General features: G+C 34.7%; 2 protein-coding genes and 1 pseudogene across 2 annotated transcripts; all 3 read right to left on the reverse strand.

The window, feature by feature from the left end:
- Positions 1-2,653: 2,653 nt before the first annotated feature.
- On the reverse strand, positions 2,654-3,783 carry LOC116127541 (thaumatin-like protein). Its single transcript, XM_031413193.1, has 2 exons — positions 3,565-3,783; positions 2,654-3,476 (listed from the first exon to the last, which is right to left on the reverse strand). The coding sequence occupies exons 1-2, from the start codon at positions 3,629-3,631 to the stop codon at positions 2,794-2,796; spliced, it is 750 nt and encodes a 249-aa protein (XP_031269053.1). The 5' UTR covers positions 3,632-3,783; the 3' UTR covers positions 2,654-2,793.
- An 8,218-nt stretch (positions 3,784-12,001) lies between these two features.
- Positions 12,002-12,893, reverse strand: LOC116127546 (annotated as a pseudogene).
- A 6,577-nt stretch (positions 12,894-19,470) lies between these two features.
- LOC116127645 (WUSCHEL-related homeobox 1) lies at positions 19,471-22,039 on the reverse strand. Its single transcript, XM_031413291.1, has 4 exons — positions 21,851-22,039; positions 21,401-21,751; positions 21,077-21,168; positions 19,471-20,134 (listed from the first exon to the last, which is right to left on the reverse strand). The coding sequence occupies exons 1-4, from the start codon at positions 22,017-22,019 to the stop codon at positions 19,628-19,630; spliced, it is 1,119 nt and encodes a 372-aa protein (XP_031269151.1). The 5' UTR covers positions 22,020-22,039; the 3' UTR covers positions 19,471-19,627.
- Between the last annotated feature and the right edge of the window lie 1,059 nt (positions 22,040-23,098).

Raw genomic sequence — 23,098 nt, forward strand, 5'->3', positions numbered from 1 at the left:
AGTTTGTGTTGAATGATGAAGGATGACAAGTTTCAAAATGGTGAAAGATTAACTATTGGACATTCAATGGTTATATTCCATGCAGGAACTACTAGTTTTAAGAAGGGTAAAATTGTCATTTCAATTATATTATTATGTACCAAATTGTTGTAAAAAAAGTGTTGCAACTCTTCTTCTGCTTTGAAAAGGAAATATATTCCTATCACTAAAATATTTCAGTATTATTTCGTTCTTCAATTAGTTAATTTATTTGTGTCAAAACCACTCTCATAAGTTGCGAGATTTTCAACTTTTATCTATTGATAATATAATAAATAAACCAGCGCAACGTGGGGCGTGGGATCTGGTAATAATTATAATTTGAGTGGCAATTTGTAAGAAAGTCTAATAATTGGAGAAACTAATCCATTAATAACAATAAAAATAACAAATCAACAATGTTACCGTTTCCTAAAGAAGTATTATTTTACTCTTCTTATAAAAGAGTTGTCGTTATTGTTCAAATAAATGCTTTTTGCCTAGTGTAGCTGTCCACCACCAACACCACTTTCCACCTTACACATTTTTCGATTTCATACCACCACACGCTCTTTCAAGTGTGAGACTGAAAAAATATCTAAAATTCAATGGATGAGTATCAATCCATCAACATTCAGTATATATATATATTTTTATAAATANGTTTTTCTGTATCTTATAAACAATGTTATATTGCAAAGTGCTTATCAATTAAGCATATTTTATTATCAAAAAGTTGCAAACTTACATTCTTAGATAGATTATACATGTTTTTGTTGTGGACTCTGTAGCCAATAATAGTTTGTGTTTTGTGGCGAATAGAGTTTGTGTTGGATGATGAAGGATGACAAGTTTTATTTTATTTTATTTTTGCTCATTTCATGGTGCTGGGCATCCTTTTAAAATGGTGAAAGATTAACTGTTGGACATCAAAGCAATGGTTATATTCCATGCAGGAACTACTAATTTTAAGAAGGACAAAATTGTCATTTCAATTATATTATTATGTACCAAATTATTGTAAAAAAAGTGTTGCAACTCTTCTTTTGCTTTGAAAAGGAAATATATTCCTATCACTAAAATGTTCCAGTATTATTTCGTTCTTCAATTAATTAATTTATGGAAAATGATAGAGCCACCGAAGGTTGCGCACCGAATGACGTGACAAAATCCTGACCATTGATTGATATTAACTGATAATAAATAAATGGTCAGGATTTTGCCACGTCATTTGGTGCACAGATTCGGTACACAACCTTCGGTGACTGTAGCATTACTCTTAATTTATTTGTGTCAAAACCACTTTCATAAGTTGCGGGATTTTCAACTTCTATCTATTGAATTCAATTAATTCAATTCCTACAGAATTACAAACTAACCATTTCAATCTTTCATCACTTGCATTTTATCAAATTAAAAAAGGAATGTGAAAGATCTGTACTACATACATTAATTGAATGCATGTGAATCATCCATATTTTATCAACACCAATAAGCAGAAAACACGGGGATCAATTAACGACATCCTAAATGGCAATCATATAACGATTCTCAGCAATCTTTAAACATAAAAACCCCGATTAAAAAAAAAAGAACAACAATAAAACGTTCTATTATAATCAATATTTGACATATTTTTTTGTAAAATAATAGTTATTTATAATTTCTTAAAATATAAAAATTTGATAATAAAATAAAACAATATAATAAATAAACCTACGTAATGTGCGGACGTAGGATCTAGTAATAATTATAATTAGAGTGGCAATTTGTAAGAAAGTCTAATAATTGAAGAAACTAATCCATTAATAACAATAAAAATAACAAATCAACAATGTTACCGTTTCCTAAAGAAGTATTATTTTACTCTTCTTATAAAAGAGTTGTCGTTATTGTTCAAATAAATGCTTTTTGCCTAGTGTAGCTGTCCACCACCAACACCACTTTCCACCTTACACATTTTTCGGAAACTTCAATTTCATACCACCACACGCTCTTTCAAGTGTGAGACTGAAAAAATATCTAAAATTCAATGGATGAGTATCAATCCATCACCATTCAGTATATATATATTTTTATAATTAATAAAATTAGAACAAAATAACTATGTGATAAATTCTTGACAAAATCCGAAAATAATCAATCATATTAATAGTAAAATTAATTTGATTTGTAATATAATGTTTAACGAAACCTTCAACCCAACCAAGTAAACTCATTTACCTAATCTATTAGTGTGACAATCTCAGGAGACAAGATCTATAGGACAGAGAATTTGTCACATTTCTAGTCATTAACAAAAATCTCTAATATTGAATATATAAGACTTAAATCCTATAACTATAGGACGGCTTTGCATATATATATACATACACCACCCCTATTATCAAAACTTATTAAATAAAACACCAAAACATCTTAATTGACCAATGGTGGAGTGGTTGCTTTATATAATATTAGAAATATTATTTGTCCTACATCACCAATTTTTAGTGGACTAATAATGTAATATGATATCTTAGAACTAGTTTTCGGAGTAAATTATACTCAAACCCATTTTATCATGAATTCATGCTGTCAGAACCACTTCTATAATTGAAATCAAACTACAACAGAATTATTACATATAGTATTATAAAATAACTTTGAACTTTATATTATAAGAAACAAATAACCAGAGTTCAGTTCACAGTAGTCCACAAGATTCAACAGCTAGATCCAAATAAAACTACTATATAATAATAATAATAATATAAGCCCAAAAATCCTGAAAATTTAACGATGATGCGGGCAGAAAGTGACCAAATAATTTCCCCGAGTGCACGTAGCAATGCTAGTGGGATCATCGTACGCATAGCTGTATGCCTTGGGACACGCCGTCTTGAAAATCCTCGAGTACGCCGTCGGTTTGCAGCTTTGCGGATTCCCGAAGCTCCCTGTACAGCAATACCTCGGAGAGTTAAACGCAAAGCACGCGCTTTTACACGCCATCACGCTTCTGTTATCCTTCGACCGGACCTGCAGCCCCACCGGGCACATCAAGTTCAGGTCGCTCACGCACCCGGCGTAGCTGCATTTTCCAGATCCTCGAGACGGGGTGATGGAGATCGCCAGGTTGTAGCCGTCGACCAAACTGACGTCGTAGAAGTCTTGCTCTTGTCCCAGAGTGATTTCGGCAAGAGTGGCGGGTGGAGTGCCGCCAATGCCGTTGCAGAAGAGGGAGCCGCCGCAGTCTCCCGTGGCGCAGCGGCCACGGCCGGTGGCGTCGAAGGAGCAGCCGTGGCGGCCCCAGAAGCGGCCTGACCAGAGAGCCGGGAGGCGAAGAGTGTGGGCCTTGTTGGGTGGAAGCTTGAAGCCGCCGCGAGCGAGAAGTGGCTTGCCGGCGCTCGGTTGGATCCCCGGCCACACGGGGTGCGCGCATTTGTTGTATAGAGTAAGTACAGTGGCCGAAACTGAAACTATTAAACAAAAATGCAAAAAATAAAAATTAACCACATTGAATGAACACAAACCCGAAAAAAAGAAAGAGAAACAGAAAGAAAGTACCTTGAATGCATAAGAAAAAGAGAGTAAAGAGTATGAAAGTGAGGAGAGATATCAGCATTGCCGCCATAGCTGAACCTGGAAGATGTGGAAGGAAGTGAAGAAGAGAAAGTTGAACACTGTCAAAGCCCCAACTATAGTAATGCTTTTATAGAGAGAGAGAGAAGGAGGGTAGGGACGCAGGGTTAGTGAAAATAAAGAAAGTTGAAATTATGAAGTTAGGTTAAGTAAATAATGAATTCAGATTGCAGTACATAATGCAACGCGCGAGTAAAGAAAAATTAAACCCTTTTCTCAGAGCGAAAAAATCTGTGAAAATGAGGCTTCTTTTTTCAACGTAATGGGGTGGGAGAAAGAGAGAAAAGATTAAAAGAATGGTGAAATATGATGACAAAGTTCTCAGTTCTCGAGGGTGTCAGATGGGTGAGTGACTGTGTGGGGGATAGGCTGTCTGCATCCGAGAAAAAAGTTAAGGCTACTCACATGGAAGGGGGAATCCCTCTGTTGCTGCTGGTGACATTTGGAGGAGTGAATGAAAATTTGAGAGAAAATGGGGAGTAGTGGGGCAGTGGAATGAAGGAAATAAGGGTTACAAACCCTTACGTCTATTTATAAATTCACTTTCATTTTGCCCTACACTTTTGTGAAAATATCTAGTCCCTTATCAATTACCATAATGCCCTTATTTTTATTGTATCTCTATGAAATTCTACTTCTTTCACTCCACATTTCAACTAATTTTGAGTGAAAAGACCATTTTACCCTTAATAAAGTTTAAGGCATTTTTTCATATTCTCTTAAAATAATCCAACAAAAATTAACTAAGGGCTATAAACATAATTTAAATCATGTACTCTCATGTTGGGCGTTACAATGATTCATTTCTTTGTATAATTAATTACTTAGATTTAAATATTGATTTTTTTTTTTTATGTTCCTTAAAATGACATGAGAACTAAATGTCTACATTGTTTGTTCTTAGAATGATCCAAATGTCTTTTTGCAGATTGGCTATGGCATATATGGGATTGGTTCAGTCCGGGTTTGAGGGTGTTGAGAGATGGAGTTTAAGAGGGATTTGTCAGAAGGCTGATTAGTAGGCAGTTTGTGGGAAGTCAAAGTCATGTGTGATGTTTCAGGAGAAGTTTGGAGGTAGTGTTCATCTCGAGGAAGGTTGTTTCTCGAGTTAATCTAGAGTTTTTTGTGGAGGAAGAAGAGTCAAGCATGTTACGAGGTTCAAGATGTCTATTTCAAGATTCTTGATCGTGTTAGCCTTGGCCTTGCTAGGCGGGTATGTTTGTGTGAAGAATCAAATGTTATTGGAAATTGATGGCGGTGTTTGATTGTTTTGTGATATGAATTGAGATTCCTGTAGGTTGATGAGGTTGTTTTTGAAGCCATTGTGAATGATTCTAACAGTTCATTTCTTTTTTGTTTCCTTTCATTATCTTCTTTGATATGTTAGACTAAGGGTGAACTTATGATGTTTGTATGGAGATTGCAGCCCTTTGTATAACACAAGAGTTGTGCTAGAAAATAGATGAAACGTAAGATAATTGAGGAGTGAGTCAACTATTGCTAGCTGGCAGTGCTTTTGGGAACCAGCATGGTTATTGGTGATGGCATTCTAACTTCGTCAATGTCTGGTATTATTTCTTTCATACATTACATATATTTTCCATTATGAGTATAGATTGATTATGGTACTAGCATAATGGTATGGTTTTGTCATAGATCTCACCAAATTTGATATGATATGTTTAGCTACGCACAATGTATAGCTTCCAAGAATTGCAACTTTCTCTATCTTGTCACATTTAATGCATATACAGTATGTGTTTATGGTGTGCATGTGCACGTGTGTGTGATGGGAAAATGAGTAACATCCTTTAAGTTGTTTTTTTTTTTAATCATAAATGAACTTGATTAGTTCTCAAACAACAGCCAACATGATGGAAAGTAGAGACCATTTCGAAGGGTAATCTTTCTTTTTATTAGAGTAAAAATTTGATGATTTATGTGCCAACTTAATGTATCTAAAAGCAATACTCTTTAAGTTTTTTTCTAATGTCTAAATGCAATTGAATTTTCTTGGTGCTTTTATCGAACCAGACTAATTTAGTAACCCATTATTTTCTTTGAGTATAAACTCAAACTTCTTGCAGAAAGAGTTTCAAATAGAAATTTTAAGTTTTAGTGAACTTTTGCGTAGAACTTAAGTTTGGATTAAAACTATGCGGATGTTGACAAATTCTTGGATATTCATATATATTGGCTAATTGACTAACTCTTGACTTGAGGACACAACTAAGCTCCAGCATTAAGCTTTTGGAGTCAAGATACATGTTTCATTATCATTTTTGATATATTCAAGGAGCTTGGAACTACACGTTCCGTCTTTCTCTCGGCTTGACTAAGAGTTGTTCCACCTACAACAAAACCTATACACCACTTTGTGAGCAACCGGAAGTGGTCATTCCAATGTAGCCAACCCTTGCCCCACTCACAGGTGCTTACTTAAACCATTGTTTGTTTATGAAATTTCATATTATTACTGATTTATTTTGAAGTAAATTGATTCAGTTTTGATTCCTTTATTATGCAGCCAACCTTGGCAGTGAGGTCACAGAGCATTGATGGGCGTGACATTGGAATAATTTAATTAACACTTCTTTTGGTGTAGACCAATGCCATCTAAAAAAAAAAAAAATAGTGTCCATTTATTTGTTTTTTCGTCTTAAAACAATGTTAATTGCAAAGTGTTATCAATTAAGCATTTATTTATCAAAAAGTTGCAAACTACATTCTTAGATAGTATACATGTTTTTGTGTGGGACTCTGTAGCCAATAATAGTTTGTGTTTTGTGGCGAATAGAGTTTGTGTTGATGAGAAGGATGACAAGTTAAATGCATATTATCTTTAAATGGTGAAAGATTAACTTTGGCATCAACAATGGTTATATCCATGCAGGAACTACTAATTTTAAGAAGGTAAAATTGTCATTTCAATTATATTATTATGTACAAATTTGTAAAAAAAGTGTTGCAACTCTTCTTTTGCTTTGAAAAGGAAATATATTCCTATCACTAAAATTTCGTATTATTTCGTTCTTCATTAATTATTTATGGAAAGATGATAGAACGCCAGGTTGCGCACCGAATGACGTGACAAAATACTGACCATTGATTGATATTAACTGATAATAAATAAATGGTCAGGATTTTGCCACGTCATTTGGTGCACAGATTCGGTACACACCTTCGGTGATCGAGCCATTACCTTAATTTATTTGTGTCAACAACCATTTCATAAGTTGCGGGGATTTTCAACTTCTACTATTGAATTCAATTAATTCAATTCCTACAGAATACAAACTAACCATTTAATCTTTCACACTTGCATTTTCAAATTAAAAAAGGAATGTGAGAAAGATCTGTACTACATACATTAATTGAATGCATGTGACATCCATATTTTATCAACACCAATAAGCGAAAACACGGGATCAATAACGACATCCTAAATGGCAATCATATACTAAACGGGGTATCAGCAAGCTTGAAATATTATTCTTTCATTTTCTCTCTTATTCTTTCTTTTCTTATTCTTTGCCGATCGGACTCGGTTGATATATGGATTTGGAATCTTAGACATGTAAGTGAGTACAGTCCTCATCTACATGCACTCTTGCGGCCCGTACACTTCTTCTTTCTTCTTAGCCCACTCAATTAAGGTGGCGTGCATGTAAGAATTCTTCTTGGTACAACCCTCATCCACATACACTCTTACGGGCCGTACAATTCTTCTTCTTCTTATGCCACTCAATTAAGGTGGCGTGTATGTGAGAATTTCTTCTTAGCACTCATGGTTCCCTATCACAACAACCTATTCTTTTCTCTTCTTTAACACTCTTTAATTCTTTAATGCTTATTCTTCATTTCTCTTTATTCTTAGATTGTTTTATTCTTTCTTTCTTTATTCTTTATTCTTTATGCTTTATTCTTTATTCTTTGATCTTCATTCTTTATTCTCTATTCTTTCTTAAATTTCTATACATACACAATTATATGCATATGGATGGCTCATGCTTGAAATTCTTACTTGGATGCACTCATGAAATGCAAATATGCAATGTTGCATAAAATTAAGGTTTCTACTCAAACTTATATTTCTCTTAGGCATTTCATCAAACATTACTTGTACATAAACAAACCTTAATTTAATTATCATTCAATTTGTTTCTCAACCATCCAAAAATGAGAAAAAATCTCTCTTGAAGCATCACCATACCTACATGGCAAACACACTCCTAAAAATTCCTCTAATTCTTCCAATTTCAACCCATCATCAAACCATCACATACACTTCTCATATTCAAGTATATCCAACAACAAGCATAATTCATCATCAATTTCATCTTAATTTCTCAATAATCATAACATATGCACACTTAAAAGAAATCTCTACTCACTTGAATTCTTAAACTTTAACTTAAGTTGGATTTTGAGTGGAATTTACTTACCTTATGCTTGAGTCTTCTCTACTAAGCTCTCTACTCTTGTTGGATTCAAAACTTCTTCTAACTCTAAGCATAAACTTCATAAGAACTCAACTTTTACACAAATAAATCATAGATAAAGAGCATGAATTCTTACATTTTGAAGTCTAGAATCAAAACCCTATTAAAAATCGCTTAAAAGCCCTCAAAACCTCGAAGGGTGAATGAAAATTTGAGAGAAAATGGAGAATAGTGTGGCAGTGGAATGAAGGAATAAGGGTCACAAACCCATCGTCTTATTTTTAAATTCACTTTCCATTTTGCCCTTACCTTTTGTGAAAATTTCACTATGCCCTTATCAATTACCATATGCCCTTATTTTATTGTATATCTCTATGAAATCTACCTCTTTTCACTCCCCCTTTCAACTAATTTTGAGTGAAGAGACCATTTTACCCTTAATATAAGTTTAAGGCTTTTCTTCATATTCTCTTAAAATATTCCAACAAAATTAACTAAGGGCTATAAACATAATTTAAATCATGTACCTCTATGTGGGCGTACAATGATTCATTTCTTTGTATAATTCAATTACTTAGATTTAAATATTGATTTTTTTTTTTGTATGTTCTTTAAATGACATGAGAACTAAATGTCTACAATTGTTTTTGTTCTCAAATGATCCAATGTCTTTTTGCAGATTGGCTATATGGCGATATAGGGGATTGTTCTAGTCCGGTTTGGAGGTGTTGAGAGATGGAGTTTAAGAGGGAATTTGTCAGCAGGCTGATTAGTAGGCAGTTTGTGGGAAGTCAAAGTCATTGTGATGTTTCAAAGGAGAAGTTTGGAGTTTAGTGTTCATCTTCGAGGAAGGTTGTTTCTCGAGTTGATCTGAGTTGTTTTTGTGGAGGAAGAAGAGTCAAGCATGTTTACGAGGTTCAAGATGTCTAATTTCAAGATTCTTGATCGTGTTAGCCTTGGCCTGCTAGGCGGGTTGTTTGTGTGAGAATCAAATGTTTATTGAATTTGATGGCGGTGTTTGATTGTTTTTGTGATTTAATTGAATTGATTTCCTGTAGGTTGATGAGGTTGTTTTTGAAGCCATTGTGAATGATTCTAACAGGTTTCATTTCTTTTTTGTTTCCTTCTCATTATCTTCTTATGATATGTTAGACTAAGGCTGAACTTATGATGTTTGTATTGTGAGATTGCAGCCCTTTGTAACACAAGATTGTGCTAGAAACTAGATGAAACAGATCAATTGAGGAGTGAGTAACTTCTATTGCTACTGGCAGTGCTTTTGGGAACCAGCTGGCAGTGCTTTTGGGAACCAGCATGGTTGGTGATGGCATTCTAACTTCGTCAATGTCTGGTATTATTTCTTTCATACATTACATATATTTTCCATGTGAAGTTATAGATTGATTATGGTACATAGCATAATGGTATGGTTTGTCCATAGATCTCCATTAAATTGGATATGATATGTTTTAGCTACTGCCAATGTATTAGCTTCCAGAATTGCATAACTTTCTCTTACTTTGTCACATTTAAGCATATACAGTATTGTTATGCGTGTGCATGTCACGTTGTGTGTATGGGAATAATGAGTAACATCCTGTTAATGTTTTTTTTTTTTTTTTTTAAATCATAAATGAACTTGATTAGTTCTCAAACCCAGCAGCCAACATGATGGAAAGTAGAGACCATTTTCGAAGGGTAATCTTTTTCTTTTATAGAGTAAAAATTGATGATTTATGTGCCAACTTAATGTACTTTAAGCACTTACTCTTTAAGTTTTCTTAATTCTAAATGCAATTGAATTTTTTTTTTTCTTGGTGCTTTCATGCAACCAGACTAAATTTAGTAACCCATTATTTTCTTGAGTAATAACTCAAACTTCTTGCAGAAAGAGTTTTTCAAATAGAAATTTTAAGTTTTTAGTGAACTTTGGCGTAGAACTAAGTTTGGATTAAAACATATGCGGATGTTGACAAATTCTTGGATATTCATATTCATATATGGCTAATTTGACTAACCTATTGACTTGAGGACGAACTAAGCTCCAGCATCAAGCTTTTTGGAGAATCAATGATACTGTTTCATTATCAATTTTTGATATATTCAAGGAGCTGGAACTACAGTTCTTGTCTTTCTCTCTGTGCTTGACTAAGAGTTGTTCCACCTACACATAAACCTATACACACCCTGTTGAGCAACCGGAAGTGGTCATCCAATGTAGCGAACCATTGCCCCACTCACAGTGCTTACTTTAAACCATGTTGTTTATGAAATTTCATATTATTACTGATTTATTTCTGAATGTAAATTGATTCAGTTTTGATTCTTTATTATGCAGCCAACCTTTGCAGGTAATGGTCATAGTGAGCATTGATGGGCGTGACTTCGGAATAATTTAATTAACACTCTTTTTTTGGCGTAGACACATTATGAACCATCTAAAAAAAAAATATGTCCATTTATTGTTTTTTCTGTGTCTTACAAACAATTTTATTTGCAAAGTGTTATCAATTAGCATATTTTATTATCAAAAAGTTGCAAACTACATTCTTAGATAGGTTATACATGTTTTGTTGGGGACTCTGTAGCCAGTATAGTTTGTGTTTTGTGGCGAATAGAGTTTGTGTTGAATGATGAAGGATGACAAGTTTCAAATGGTGAAAGATTAACTATTGGACATTCAATGGTTAATTCCATGCAGGAACTACTAGTTTTAAGAAGGGTAAAATTGTCATTTCAATTATATTATTATGTACCAATTGTTGTAAAAAAGTGTTGCAACTCTTCTCTGCTTTGAAAGGAAATATATTCCTATCACAAAATATTTCAGTATTATTTCGTTCTTCAATTAGTTAATTTATTGTGTCAAAACCACTCTCATAAGTTGCGAGATTTTCAACTTTTTCTATTGATATAAATAATAAACCAGCGCAACGTGGGGCGTGGGATCTGGTAATAATTATAATTTGAGTGGCAATTTGTAAAAAGTCTAATAATTGGAGAAACTAATCCATTAATACAATAAAAATAACAAATCAACAATGTTACCGTTTCCTAAAGAAGTATTATTTTACTCTTCTTATAAAGAGTTGTCGTTATTGTTCAAATAAATGCTTTTTGCCTAGTGTAGCTGTCCCCACCAACACACTTTCCACCTTACCATTTTCGTTTTCATACCACCACACGCTCTTTCAAGTGTGAGAGACTGAAAAAATATCTAAAATTCAATGTGAGTATCAATCCACACATTCAGTATATATATATATTTTTTATAATAATAAAATAAGAACAAAATACTATGTGACTTTTTCCATATAAATGAAAGTTTAATAATATGGTAGTCTTGACAAAATCCGAAAATAATCAATCATATAATAGTAAATTAATTTGATTTGTAATATAATGTTTAACGAAACCATCAACCCAAACCAAGTAAACTCATTTACCTATCTATTAGTGTGACAATCTCACGAGACGAGATCTATAGGACACAGAATTTGTCACATTTCAAGTCATAACAAAAATCTCTAATATAAGACTTAAATCCATTAACTATAGGACGGCTTTGTATATATATATATATATATATATCCACCCCTCTTATCAAAACTAATTAAATAATAACCAAAAAATCTTAATTGACTAATAGTGGTTGCTTTATATAATATTAGAAATATTATTGTCCTACATCACAATTTTTAGTGGACTAATATAATGATATACTTGAACTAGTTTTGGGAGTAAATTATACTCAAACCCATTTTATCAGAATTCGCTGTCAGAACCACTTCTATAATTGAAATCAAACTGCAACAGAATTATTACATATAGTATTTAAAATAACTTTGAACTTATATTATAAGAAACATAACCAGAGTTCAGTTCAGTAGTCCACAATTCAACAGCTAGATCCAATAAAACTACATATAATAATAATATATAAGCCCAAAATCCTGAAATTTAACGATGTGCGGGCAGAAAGTGACCAAATAATTCCCCGAGTGCACGTAGCATGCTAGTGGGATCATCGTACGCATAGCTATACGCCTTGGGACACGCCGTCTTGAAAATCCTCGAGTACCCCGTCGGTTTGCAGCTTTGCGGATTCCCGAAGCTCCCTGTACAGCAATACCTCGGAGAAGTTAAACGCAAAGCACGCGCTTTTACACCCATCACGCTTCTGTTATCCTTCGACCGACCTGCAGCCCCCACCGGGCACATCAAGTTCAGGTCGCTCACGCACCCGGCGTCTGCATTTTCCGGATCCTCGAGACGGGGTGATGGAGATCGCCAGGTTGTAGCCGTCGACCAAACTGACGTCGTAGAAGTCTTGCTCTTGTCCCAGAGTGATTTCGGCAAGAGTGGCGGTGGAGTGCCGCCAATGCCGTTGCAAGAGTGGCCGCACAGTCTCCCGTGGCGGCGGCCCACGGCCGGTGGCGTCGAAGGAGCAGCCGTGGCGGCCCCAGAGCGGCCTGACCAGAGAGCCGGGAGGCGAAGAGTGTGGGCCTTGTTGGGTGGAAGCTTGAAGCCGCCGCGAGCGAGAAGTGGCTTGCCGGCGCTCTGTGGATCCCCGCCACACGGGGTGCGCGCATTTGTTGTATAGGTAAGTACAGTGGCCGAAACTGAAACTATTAACAAAAATGCAAAAAATAAAAATTAACCACATTGAATGAACACAAACCCGAAAAAAAGAAAGAGAAACAGAAAGAAAGTACCTTGAATGCATAAGAAAAAGAGAGTAAAGAGTATGAAAGTGAGGAGAGATATCAGCATTGCCGCCATAGCTGAACCTGGAAGATGTGGAAGGAGGTGAAGAAGAAAGTTGAACACTGTCAAGCCCCAACTATAGTAATGCTTTTATAGAAGAGAGAGAAAGGAGGGTAGGGACGTAGGGTTAGTGAAAATAAGAAAGTTGAAATTATGAAGTTAGGTTAAGTAAATAATGAATTCAGATTGCAGTACATAATGCAACGCGCGAGTAAAGAAAAATTAAACCCTTTTCTCAGAGCGAAAAAATCTGTGAAAATGAGGCTTCTTTTTTCAACGTAATGGGGTGGGAGAAAGAGAGAAAAGATTAAAAGAATGGTGAAAGATGATGACAAACTCTCAGTTTCGCGAGGTGTCAGATGGGTGAGTGACTGTGTGGGGATAGGCTGTCTGCATCCGAGAAAAAGTTAAGGCTACTCACATGGAAGGGGGAATCCCTCTGTTGCTGCTGGTGAATTATGACTCTGCAATTTCCTGCAACTATTTTTTTTTATCAATTCAGCTCCTCAATGTCTATTCCAGATTCGATTTTTTTTTTTTTTCTTCTTTTTCACCAGACAGGCCAACAAAAAAAAAAAAAGGATAGGGTGGCAGTTCGTTCGTGTTTCTAATTAGTTTTGGAAAGAAAATAAGTTTGTTTGTATATATACATTCAATAATACTCCATGTTCGATTAGAATTTACCATATATTATCACATATTGTTATATATTTTATGGTGTTTTTTCAACGATAATAAGTGTCACGATTGTGAAAACTTATAGCTTATATGATTAATTTTGATGAAAAAGTCGTTGTTAGAAGTTATATAAAACAGTCCATCAACTATACCAACGAAATCCCAAGTTAGTATCGTTGGTTCCATTTATTTTAGATTCCCATCCGAAATCCCAAGTTAGTGCCGTTGATTCCATTTATTCTAGATTCCCACCTTTAAAGTAACAATGTTATGAATTTTTAGAGTTTAGAGGGTGCAATTACTATAATGCCCTTAATCCTAAATTAATAAATTATGTTTTAACCCCTAAATTAGTACAATTATAAAACTTATCATTTTATTTTCAAATTATATCAAAAACACCATCGGTCACTATACAACCTCGCCGGAAACAGTTTGATCTCGGTTGTTTCCGATGACGTCGAACCCCCTGGTCAGCTCCATCACCTTCCCACTATTCCGTCGTCCAAAACCCTTCTGGTTCTCGACTCATTTGCCCCTCCAATAGCCGGCACCGTTAGGCTTAGGGTTTCGGTGTTCTTCACCAGATTTCGGTCGATCCTAGCAGTGAAAATCCAATAGGACACCACCAATGCAACCACCGTCCCTAAATCTATAAAACCCCTATGTCCCCAGCAACCGTTTCGTCGTCATTCGCCGACCGAGATTTTGTGTTCATCTACCGTTTTTCGTTGCCGTGGTCGAAGATCGGCGAGTGATGAGGGGTTGTGAATGGTATGGTTTTGTAGAGGGGAGGATGGGGGTTCAAATGGTGGTGACAAGGGTGATTTTGGGTAGAAGAATCAGTGGAAAAGAGCGAAAAACGTCGAAAACGATGGCTGTTAATGTGCGTCGGAGGATTGTTAGAGGTGGTGGTCTATTAACGTGCGCCGCCCATGTAAAATGACCAATTTACCTTTTTATCATTATATCAAACATTTTTCTGTCATTTTAAGGGTGGGAATCTATAATAAATGGAACCAATGGTACTAACTTAGGATTTCGTCAAACCTTGAGTGGGAATATGTCGTTTACTTTCTCTCTCTCTCTCTATATATATATATATATATATAATATAAAATTGGGAGCCACGTAAGACATAAATGGGCCAATATTTGATAAAGATTCTATCAAAATTATTGTCGTTTAATCAAAGTCTAACAAACATTCAGAGATCTATGCTTCAAAAGTTTTTATATTTTAATATGTATATAAATATTCCTCATTAAAATATAAAAATATACAGAATCTGTTGTCATCTATCTATAATTTGAGACGAGTATGGGCCTGGGCTGATTTGGGTAAACTGAGAAATAGAATAGAGTTATTCAACCAGCCCAAGTTAAGGCCCAACAAGAAGTATGCTAATTTGAGCGTCGAAGTTATTTTATGGGTACAATGTTGCCATTACACCGCCTATAGATTTTAACGTATTAGTCCTTGAGCTACAATTAGCTTAAGCTACAGTAGTAACATGAATCAAATTCATCATCACGTCACAAGTAACGCTGGTTAAATTTTGGGCAAAGTTATTCGTTGATCGCCTGACTTAGAAGGGTAATTAGGTAAATATTTTCTCGTTACTTAAAAGGGGTGTTTGGTTGGGGGTTAAGTGAGATTACTGGAGTAATATCATCTTATATTACTTGATTGTCATGTTTGGTTATCAAGTAATATAGGATACCGGTAATCTTCAAATATCAATAGTGGTTACTATTGGTAATATCAGAGGTAATCCAATTACCTCTATTTTCTTAGGTTTTCTGAGATTATCAGGGTTATCTTTTTTTGTTACAATTTTATCCTTTATTAATAAAAATTTTAGACAATAATACCCCTACTTTAAAACAAATTTACATTAATATCTTATTTCAATTTACCCTTGTTTAATTAAAATTTTGGACAATAATGCCCTTATATTTAAAATAATTTACAGACCACCACTGCCACCAAGCCACCACCACCACCGCCGACAGGGGTCCAACTACCACGGACCACCGCCGGAAAGCGCCGGAGTCCTTAAAAAAGAAGGAAATTTTGTGGGAGGCTCCGGGAGGCTTTGCTATGGCCGTTTTCGGCCATATTGATTGCCGAAAACGGCCATATCGGGCCAGATCTGGCCGGATATGACCGTTTTCAGCCATCAATATGGCCAGAAACGGTCATAGCGGAGCCTCTTGGTTAAGGTGACGTACTCACGGGGACTTTCGGGGACATCCGACGTGGTTCGCGGTGGCGGCAGGCAGCGGCAGGAGGTGGGGGTGATTTCGTCATAAAATAAAGTTTTATATAAGCGGGGGTATTTTAGCTAAATCTGAAATATTAGGGGTTAAAAGAAATTATTCAAAAATTAATAATAAAAATAATTTTATATTAATATTTAAAAAGGAAAAATTTAGTAATTTAAATAGCATACCCACCAATTTATTCTCCATAATCAAATATGTTAATATAACATACCCACCAACTAACCAAACATATTTTTCTAAAAATTCTCAATAATCTTTCAACGTAATCTGTATTTTCAATAATCTAATATTCCTAGTAATATAATATTTCTGAATCAAATGCGTCCTCTGGGATAGTATTGGAGAGGAAACAGTCATAATAATTTTCCTCAAATTATTAAATAATAGAATAATGTTAGTTTCACGGTTTAATCTTATAATTTTCTTTTAAAATTCTCTTAAAATTTTTGAGATAATAACCCGTAATTGAGTAGACCAGACCATAAATGATGAACTACATCGAAATTATAAACAAAATACTGTAATTGAGTTGTAAAGTTAAGGTAGCGTGAATGTAAATAATAAGGTTTTTATTGGAGAGAGAGAGAGAGAGGGGGAGGTGAGATGATGACGATAAAGAGAGAGATATAGATTTGACCATATAAGGGCAACAGGTCCCCCATCAGACTCTGGACATTTGTCTAACTGGCTTTTGGTCTTGTCAAATTCTGCAGCCTCATGCCCAGTCAATTCACACTGTGCCATCCATCCATCCAATCCATCACCAAACCCCAGGCCAATTCCTCATTCCTCATTCTTTCCGCACCCCCAACCATCCCTGATCCCTCCTCATTCCCCATTTAAATCAAATGAGTTGAGCTGTTCCGGATCCAAAAAAAGTTTAGAAAAGTAAATTTACAAATTTATCATTTAGTAAAATAAAATTATTTTTGGCTCCTAAACCTTGCTTTTGGGAGAAAAAACAATTTAAAATGAGAAAGAAATAACTATTACTTCAATGTTTCTAAAAATAGAAATGGAAAAATAGGAATTAATTTATTAGAAAGTTGAAAAGTAGGAATTTATTTATTGTAATAATTAAATTGCTTTAAAAAAATAAAAAAAACATGTAGAGTTACTCGTTTTATCTCCTAAAGTTACAAGTGTAATTCCTTATTGTAAGTACATATTTTTTTCTAGCGTCAAACGTTTATCATCTAAAGTTATAAGTGTAATCCCTTATTGCAAGTGTTAGAACCGTCTGCAACATATTGATTTTCAACACATTTTCATACAAAGGTACACCTTTTATCTCATTTTTGCCAACAAATGAATATGCTACTTCATATTGTGATAAAATAGCTTTTGAGATAAAAAAATTTTTTTTTGTAATTGATCTAGATGTTGTGTGTGGATAAAATAGATAGAGTTGGATAATAAATGTTTTACGTACATTAATCTGAATGTTGTGTGGATAAAAAAATGTTTTTTGTATATTGATTTGAATGTTGTGTGGATAAAATAGAGAGAATTGTAAAAAAAAAAATTGTTTTCTATATATCAATGTGTTATGTATATATGTTCTGAATATTGATAAAAAAGTATTTTTTTCTTAAATACTCTTAATCACCTTAAATCATGATTATATATGTCTATATATACAATATTATGTGGATAAAGTCTTGTATATAATGTTTTAATATATATTTATACAAGTAATCAAGTATAAAGTCTCGTATAGAATGTAAGGATGGCAAAATCTGATTAATCAAACTGTTTCGGTTATTTTTTAACTAAACCAGATAACTGGTTCAAAGAAAAGTAAAACCGAAACTGGATCAGTTTTTCTTATAAACCAGTTTCTAACCAAACTGAATAATCAGTTTGGTTAACCGGTTTTAAACTGGTTGTTTTCCCCAAATTCAAAAAACAATTTAGAAGAATAGTTAATGAGTCTTACGTCCATGAACATAACAGCAAATCAATAATTCCCTTGATTCCAAAGACATCTTACAACCGAAATTAAAGATTAAACTTGGTACCCACCAAATCAATATAAAACAATTCACTTCCTTATACAACAACTTGTTAACAAGATGAATGAAATTTCATCCAGTAAATATTTTCAATATATCCCTATTTTATCCGGATCAATTGATCCAACGAACATTTTTGAAATCAAATTAAGAGATTATCATATGTTTTTTATTTTGTTTGAATCAGCTAGAGCCTAGAAGAGCTTAAATATAATACAAGTGTGCACTCTCATAAAGGTGTTTAATATAAAGAGACATAATATATCGATCTGAAATTTTTGTAGAAAGTCAAAAGAGTGAAGCCTTTGTCTACGTTGGTAATGTTAAAAGCTGCTTTGCTTGTTTAGTGTTGTATCTTTCTTTATTAATTAGACTTAAATATCTTTCCTGCTAGTAGCTAGCTAGGAACAGATGAACTGATCATCATCTCACCCTTTACGTTTCATAAATTCTTTTGGGAGCAATTGCACCAATTGTATAAGAGGCAGCTGATTTTCTTTTGTCTTTCACCAACTGAGGAATGTCGAAGAAGATTAATTTAGGTCTCTTCTCTCAAGTCCCAATTAGACCTTTTTTGAACCCCTTCATGGTGTTATGATCTTAGTATCTTAGGTCGAATGATCATGATTTCAGCTTTGGATTTATAAGGGTATGCACATCACATAATAGATTAATGTATATATGCTGATAAAAATGGATCAAGATTACATGAAAATGTACACAAATATCTATAATTTTGAAGCAATTTGACTCTCTTTGTAAATTGTGTTGATGCCTGATGGAGGTATCAATAATCAGGGATCCCTTATTTCAAGGTGGGAGGCAAAAGGGAGGGGATGCATGAAAGAGAGAAAGAGATATGAGGCTGTGGCTGGCTGAGGCTGGCTGCTGGCTACTGAGACAGTACCTGATGTTGCAGCTTGCAGGGGGTGAAACAGATAAAATTAAAAAGTTGGAAGGACAGATATAATTCAGAGAGAAAGACAATGCGTATTGTCTCAGCTACGACCCGAACGTGATCTTTTGAAAATATATGGAGAAATTTTTAAACATTAATTCATTCATTGCTTCCTTCAAAAAGTCAGTCAGTCGCCTTTCTCTCTTCTCTTCATCTGTTGTGTGTCTGTGAACAATATAATCTGCATGCATCGGCCGGCTTCATTTTACAGACATTAATGACGGACTCCTCTGTTAAGTCTGTATTACTTGTTTGTTAAAAATATGTACATAGACTTCTGCATGAAGTTTCATGCCATGGAATTGCAGCATTTAAACTTGAAACACCTTATAATATATAATATAAATGAACCAGCTGCTGAAAGGGATCATGCATTTGAATTGGGATCAGTTCATAATGTTCCCCATTCCTTCTGTCTCATGGTCTATTAGAGAATCTAATTACAAAGCACAAACAACAGGTTCAAATGTTGAATATGCAAGCTCCAATTCTGATTTCTCTTAATTGCCTTTCTCAATTCTGATAATTGATAATGTATATTGAGTTTTTCCTCAGTCTATATATCAACTTCGCCATAGCTAATTAATAATCTCTTAAATGCAGCTTTCATTGACTCAACCAACATGGTCCAAATGCATTTTATGCAGTAATTCTATGCATCATAAACGATAAAAACTGTCTCAATTTCACCAATATAAAAAATTACAAAATAATCTAAATATATTCCATAGTCTTACACACACATAGCAAAGTCCGACCCCCACTACATCCTAGTTAATTTTAACCCTAGCTATAAAGTAATTAGTTCAACTAAAAAGTACTCTCCGTTGCCTCAGTTAATTAATTCTTCAATGGCAGAAATTCAAAGAACTGGTAAGGTGTCAAGTTGGCATCAATATCAGCAGCCGACACATTGGTTCCCTTTTCTAAATTGTTTTCACTGTCGTCCCCACTTCGGAGAGGAAACAATTGAAGTGTTTGTGACCCTCCACAGCCATCTTCTTCTGCATTTGTAAGAGCGTTTAAGTGGTTAAAGCCATGGCCATATTCTCTGCAGCTTGGAGCAATAAAAATGTTGAGGTCCCGAGTTTTAAAGAACTGTTTCGTTGGGTCCAAAGTTCTTATTGCTGCTGCTGCTGGGATTTTATTAGTAGAAGAAGTGTTTATGGGAGGAGAAGAAGAAGGACAAGACAACTGCATCATCTGCCACGTGGCATTCCTTTCTACAAAGCTTCTTCTTTGATGTAATTCCTCTTCTTCCAATTGAATCCATCCACATCCTCCTCCTCCTGCTCTACATTCTGCCAATGCTGCTGCTTTTGCAGCTCTTTGTATTGAAACTGGTTCCTGATTATATAAAAAAGTCCATGCATGCAAAATATTAACTCTTCACGCTACATAAAACAAGTGCGATTTATATTGCAACAAGATACACAGAAGACTTTTTAATCGACATTAATATATACTTTACTGACACTATCTCGTAACATTAAAACCTGAACTGTAAAAATAGAATGCTTGTATACTTGCAGTGTTTAAAGTTTAAAATCCAAGTTTCTCTTTGAAATTTTTTTAAACCTATACATGTGAGTCAGAGTGAGAAGAGAAATTGGGTTAGGGTAACCATCACTGGGTGACACAACGGTCAACTAGGATTTTTGAATGTATTATTTAAACAGTCATGAGTTCGATCTAACTTAGGTTGTTAATAGGGGTGGACATTGATGAGATTTATCTGGCTGTTAACTTCAGAGTCTTAGGAGATTAGTTTAGGTGCGCAGATTAGTTTAGGTGCGCACAAGTTAGCATAGACACCTTCGGTCACCGGAAAAAAAAAAAAAAAAATTGGGGTCGGTTTAGGCTTCTCCTTTCACTATCAAGTTGCTCATTTTGATAGAATTGTTAAAGAGGGTGCCCAAATCACAGACCTAAATGCCAAGAATGTAAGTAAAATAACACAAGACCCAAAAAAAACCAATCTATTTTCATAACATAACATAACAGCAGCCCCGACAGAAAGGAAGGATTGCAGCTTTTAAACCCTTTACATTTCCCAACAAACAAATTTAGCTTTTGTTTTGTTACATACATTTCTTTCTTCTATATATATACATATAACTTTTATAATCTAAACCCTAAAGATAATAATCAGCTTTGTAATCATATGCAAATTATTAAGAATGCTTATTAATTTGCTAAATTATGATGAGCTTTTTTAGGGTTTAAAAAGTAAAGAATTCAAAGTTTAAAAAAAAAAAGAGAAAGACAAAGTGAGAAGATGAAATAGACCTCTGCTAGTGTACTGCAGTTTGTAGAGGAGGGTGGCCAGTTGTTCTTGGTCTGTTCAATGGCTTCATATCCTGCTGTCGTCCTACTTGCTCCTGTGTTGACAAAAAGAAAAACAAAAATAATTCAACTTTATAATATTTAAAAAACAACAGATCCGAACGGAGGGAGCAAAAGCAACAACTCATCATCAAATTTCATAAACCAACGAATGGAATGATTTGTAGTTATACGTAGCTAAAAAACAACAAATGTTATGGCAAAAAAAGCCAGACAGAAATATTGTTTCTCTCTCTCTCAAGTGGGGAATTTACAAATATTTTTTACCTGCGTCTTTCCTTTCAATGATTTCTATATCATGATGATGATGATGATGATGACTATTATTATCGTGTTCATGATCAGGGTCTGATGATTCCATCTGACGTCGCCGTTTTTGGCGTTCTCTTGCCTTGTGATTTTGAAACCAATAGAAAACATTCTTCCCTTCAATCTTTCCGTATCGACGAAGCTGGGCTGTAATGTGTTGAATTTGGTCGGCTGATGGCGTTCGAGTTCCTCGCCGATACAATTCTTCCAGTGTTCTTAACTGCTCAGGAGTTGGGTTCCACCTTGAGCTCACCACCACCGGCGGCGTATTGAACTCCCTCAGCTTGTTTTGATCACCAAAAGGGGAACCTTTTTCATATGCAAAAACATATTAAAAAAAAAAAAAAAAACATGCTAAAAAGAGCAACAAAATAACAAGAAACAAAGAAGGAAATGATAAGTACTTACCAAGATGATGATGATTCAAAGCAATGATTTCAGCGCCATGGATTCGGGAGATGGTGGAAGAGTTGTTAGTAGAAGAGACTGGTCTCGGAATGAGAGGTCTGAGTTTGCGGCCATTGAAGGAGTCAGGCATGTTGAGGTCACCACTATCATTGTAACCCATCATCCACATTTTTATTAATAATTAATAGAAAAGAAAGACTTAGTACTGTTTTTGTTTCTGTGTCTTTCACTCTCAAACCCAACAGGGATAATGGAAGAAATGAAATGACCCTCACTCTTATACAGTTGGAAATTGAAATAGAGAAAATTGTAAATATATGATAGGAAGGCAATAGGAAAAAGAAAGACAGAGAAAAGAGGAGATGAAGAGGAGAAAGCTATGTTGTTGGTTTAATAAGGAACAAAAGTGAGAAGAAACATGAGGTTGACTAGAGGAGAAATGGTGAGGGGGAGAGAGAGAGAGTGTGTGAAAAGAAAGAAGAAGAAGCGTGGAATTCTGGGAGGGGATTATTGGGAGAAGCAAAAGAAAAACGACGTGACGATGATGAGGGTTATCATAAGCCTCATCAACCCTTCTCATTTATTGTTCTTCTTATGACTCGTGCTTTTCACACTTATTCTCAATCCGAACTGCCCCTCTCTCCCCTCTGCTATTTCACCCTTTTCCTTTGTCTACATTTCTTATTTTCTAATTCATCTTCTCTCTTCTCTGTCTCCATTTTTTGTACGGATTTCTTCTCTATCTCACATTCCTTTTTCCACCCTCTTTCTCACTATCATTTACACCTCATCTATGGTCCATTCATAATATTTTCATAGATAGATCCATGCATGCATGTGTCTATATTTAAGTGTGTCTGCGTTTGTCTTGTATGTCTGCATAAGAACAAAATTTTAATATGGTATGGAGGTGAAAGATTTTGGAAATACTATGAGGACAAAGGGTTTCTATTTTCTATACAAATATGTATCTCCTAACTCACTTTAGGATCATGCGTGACGCCTATATACCATTAGATCTGAGTTGAAAAATATAAGTGGAAATACCGTTAAGTATTATTACTGCTGAATAAACGTAGATAAATGACTAATTATAAAGAGTGTCACCAAATTATATAAAAAAATTTAAGTCACAGTCTCTCGACTCATATATGTGTGTGTTCGATATATCATTATGGGGATATCGAAGGATTAGATTTGGTCGTTTTTCGGCTAGATCTGTCATAATCTAGCTATTTCCGGCTAGAT

Source organism: Pistacia vera, unplaced genomic scaffold (genome assembly GCF_008641045.1).
Source record: "Pistacia vera cultivar Batoury unplaced genomic scaffold, PisVer_v2 Contig192, whole genome shotgun sequence".
Taxonomy (NCBI): Eukaryota; Viridiplantae; Streptophyta; class Magnoliopsida; order Sapindales; family Anacardiaceae; genus Pistacia; species Pistacia vera.

Coding starts and splice junctions, on each gene's coding strand:
- LOC116127541 (XM_031413193.1), bottom strand. CDS start 3,631: ATGGCGGCAATGCTGATATCTCTCCTCACTTTCATACTCTTTACTCTC. Junction 3,477..3,564: donor CTTTTTCTTATGCATTCAAG/GTACTTTCTTTC, acceptor TTTGTTTAATAG/TTTCAGTTTCGGCCACTGTA.
- LOC116127645 (XM_031413291.1), bottom strand. CDS start 22,019: ATGTGGATGATGGGTTACAATGATAGTGGTGACCTCAACATGCCTGAC. Junction 21,752..21,850: donor TTTGAATCATCATCATCTTG/GTAAGTACTTAT, acceptor CATATGAAAAAG/GTTCCCCTTTTGGTGATCAA. Junction 20,135..21,076: donor ACTGCAGTACACTAGCAGAG/GTCTATTTCATC, acceptor TTATATAATCAG/GAACCAGTTTCAATACAAAG.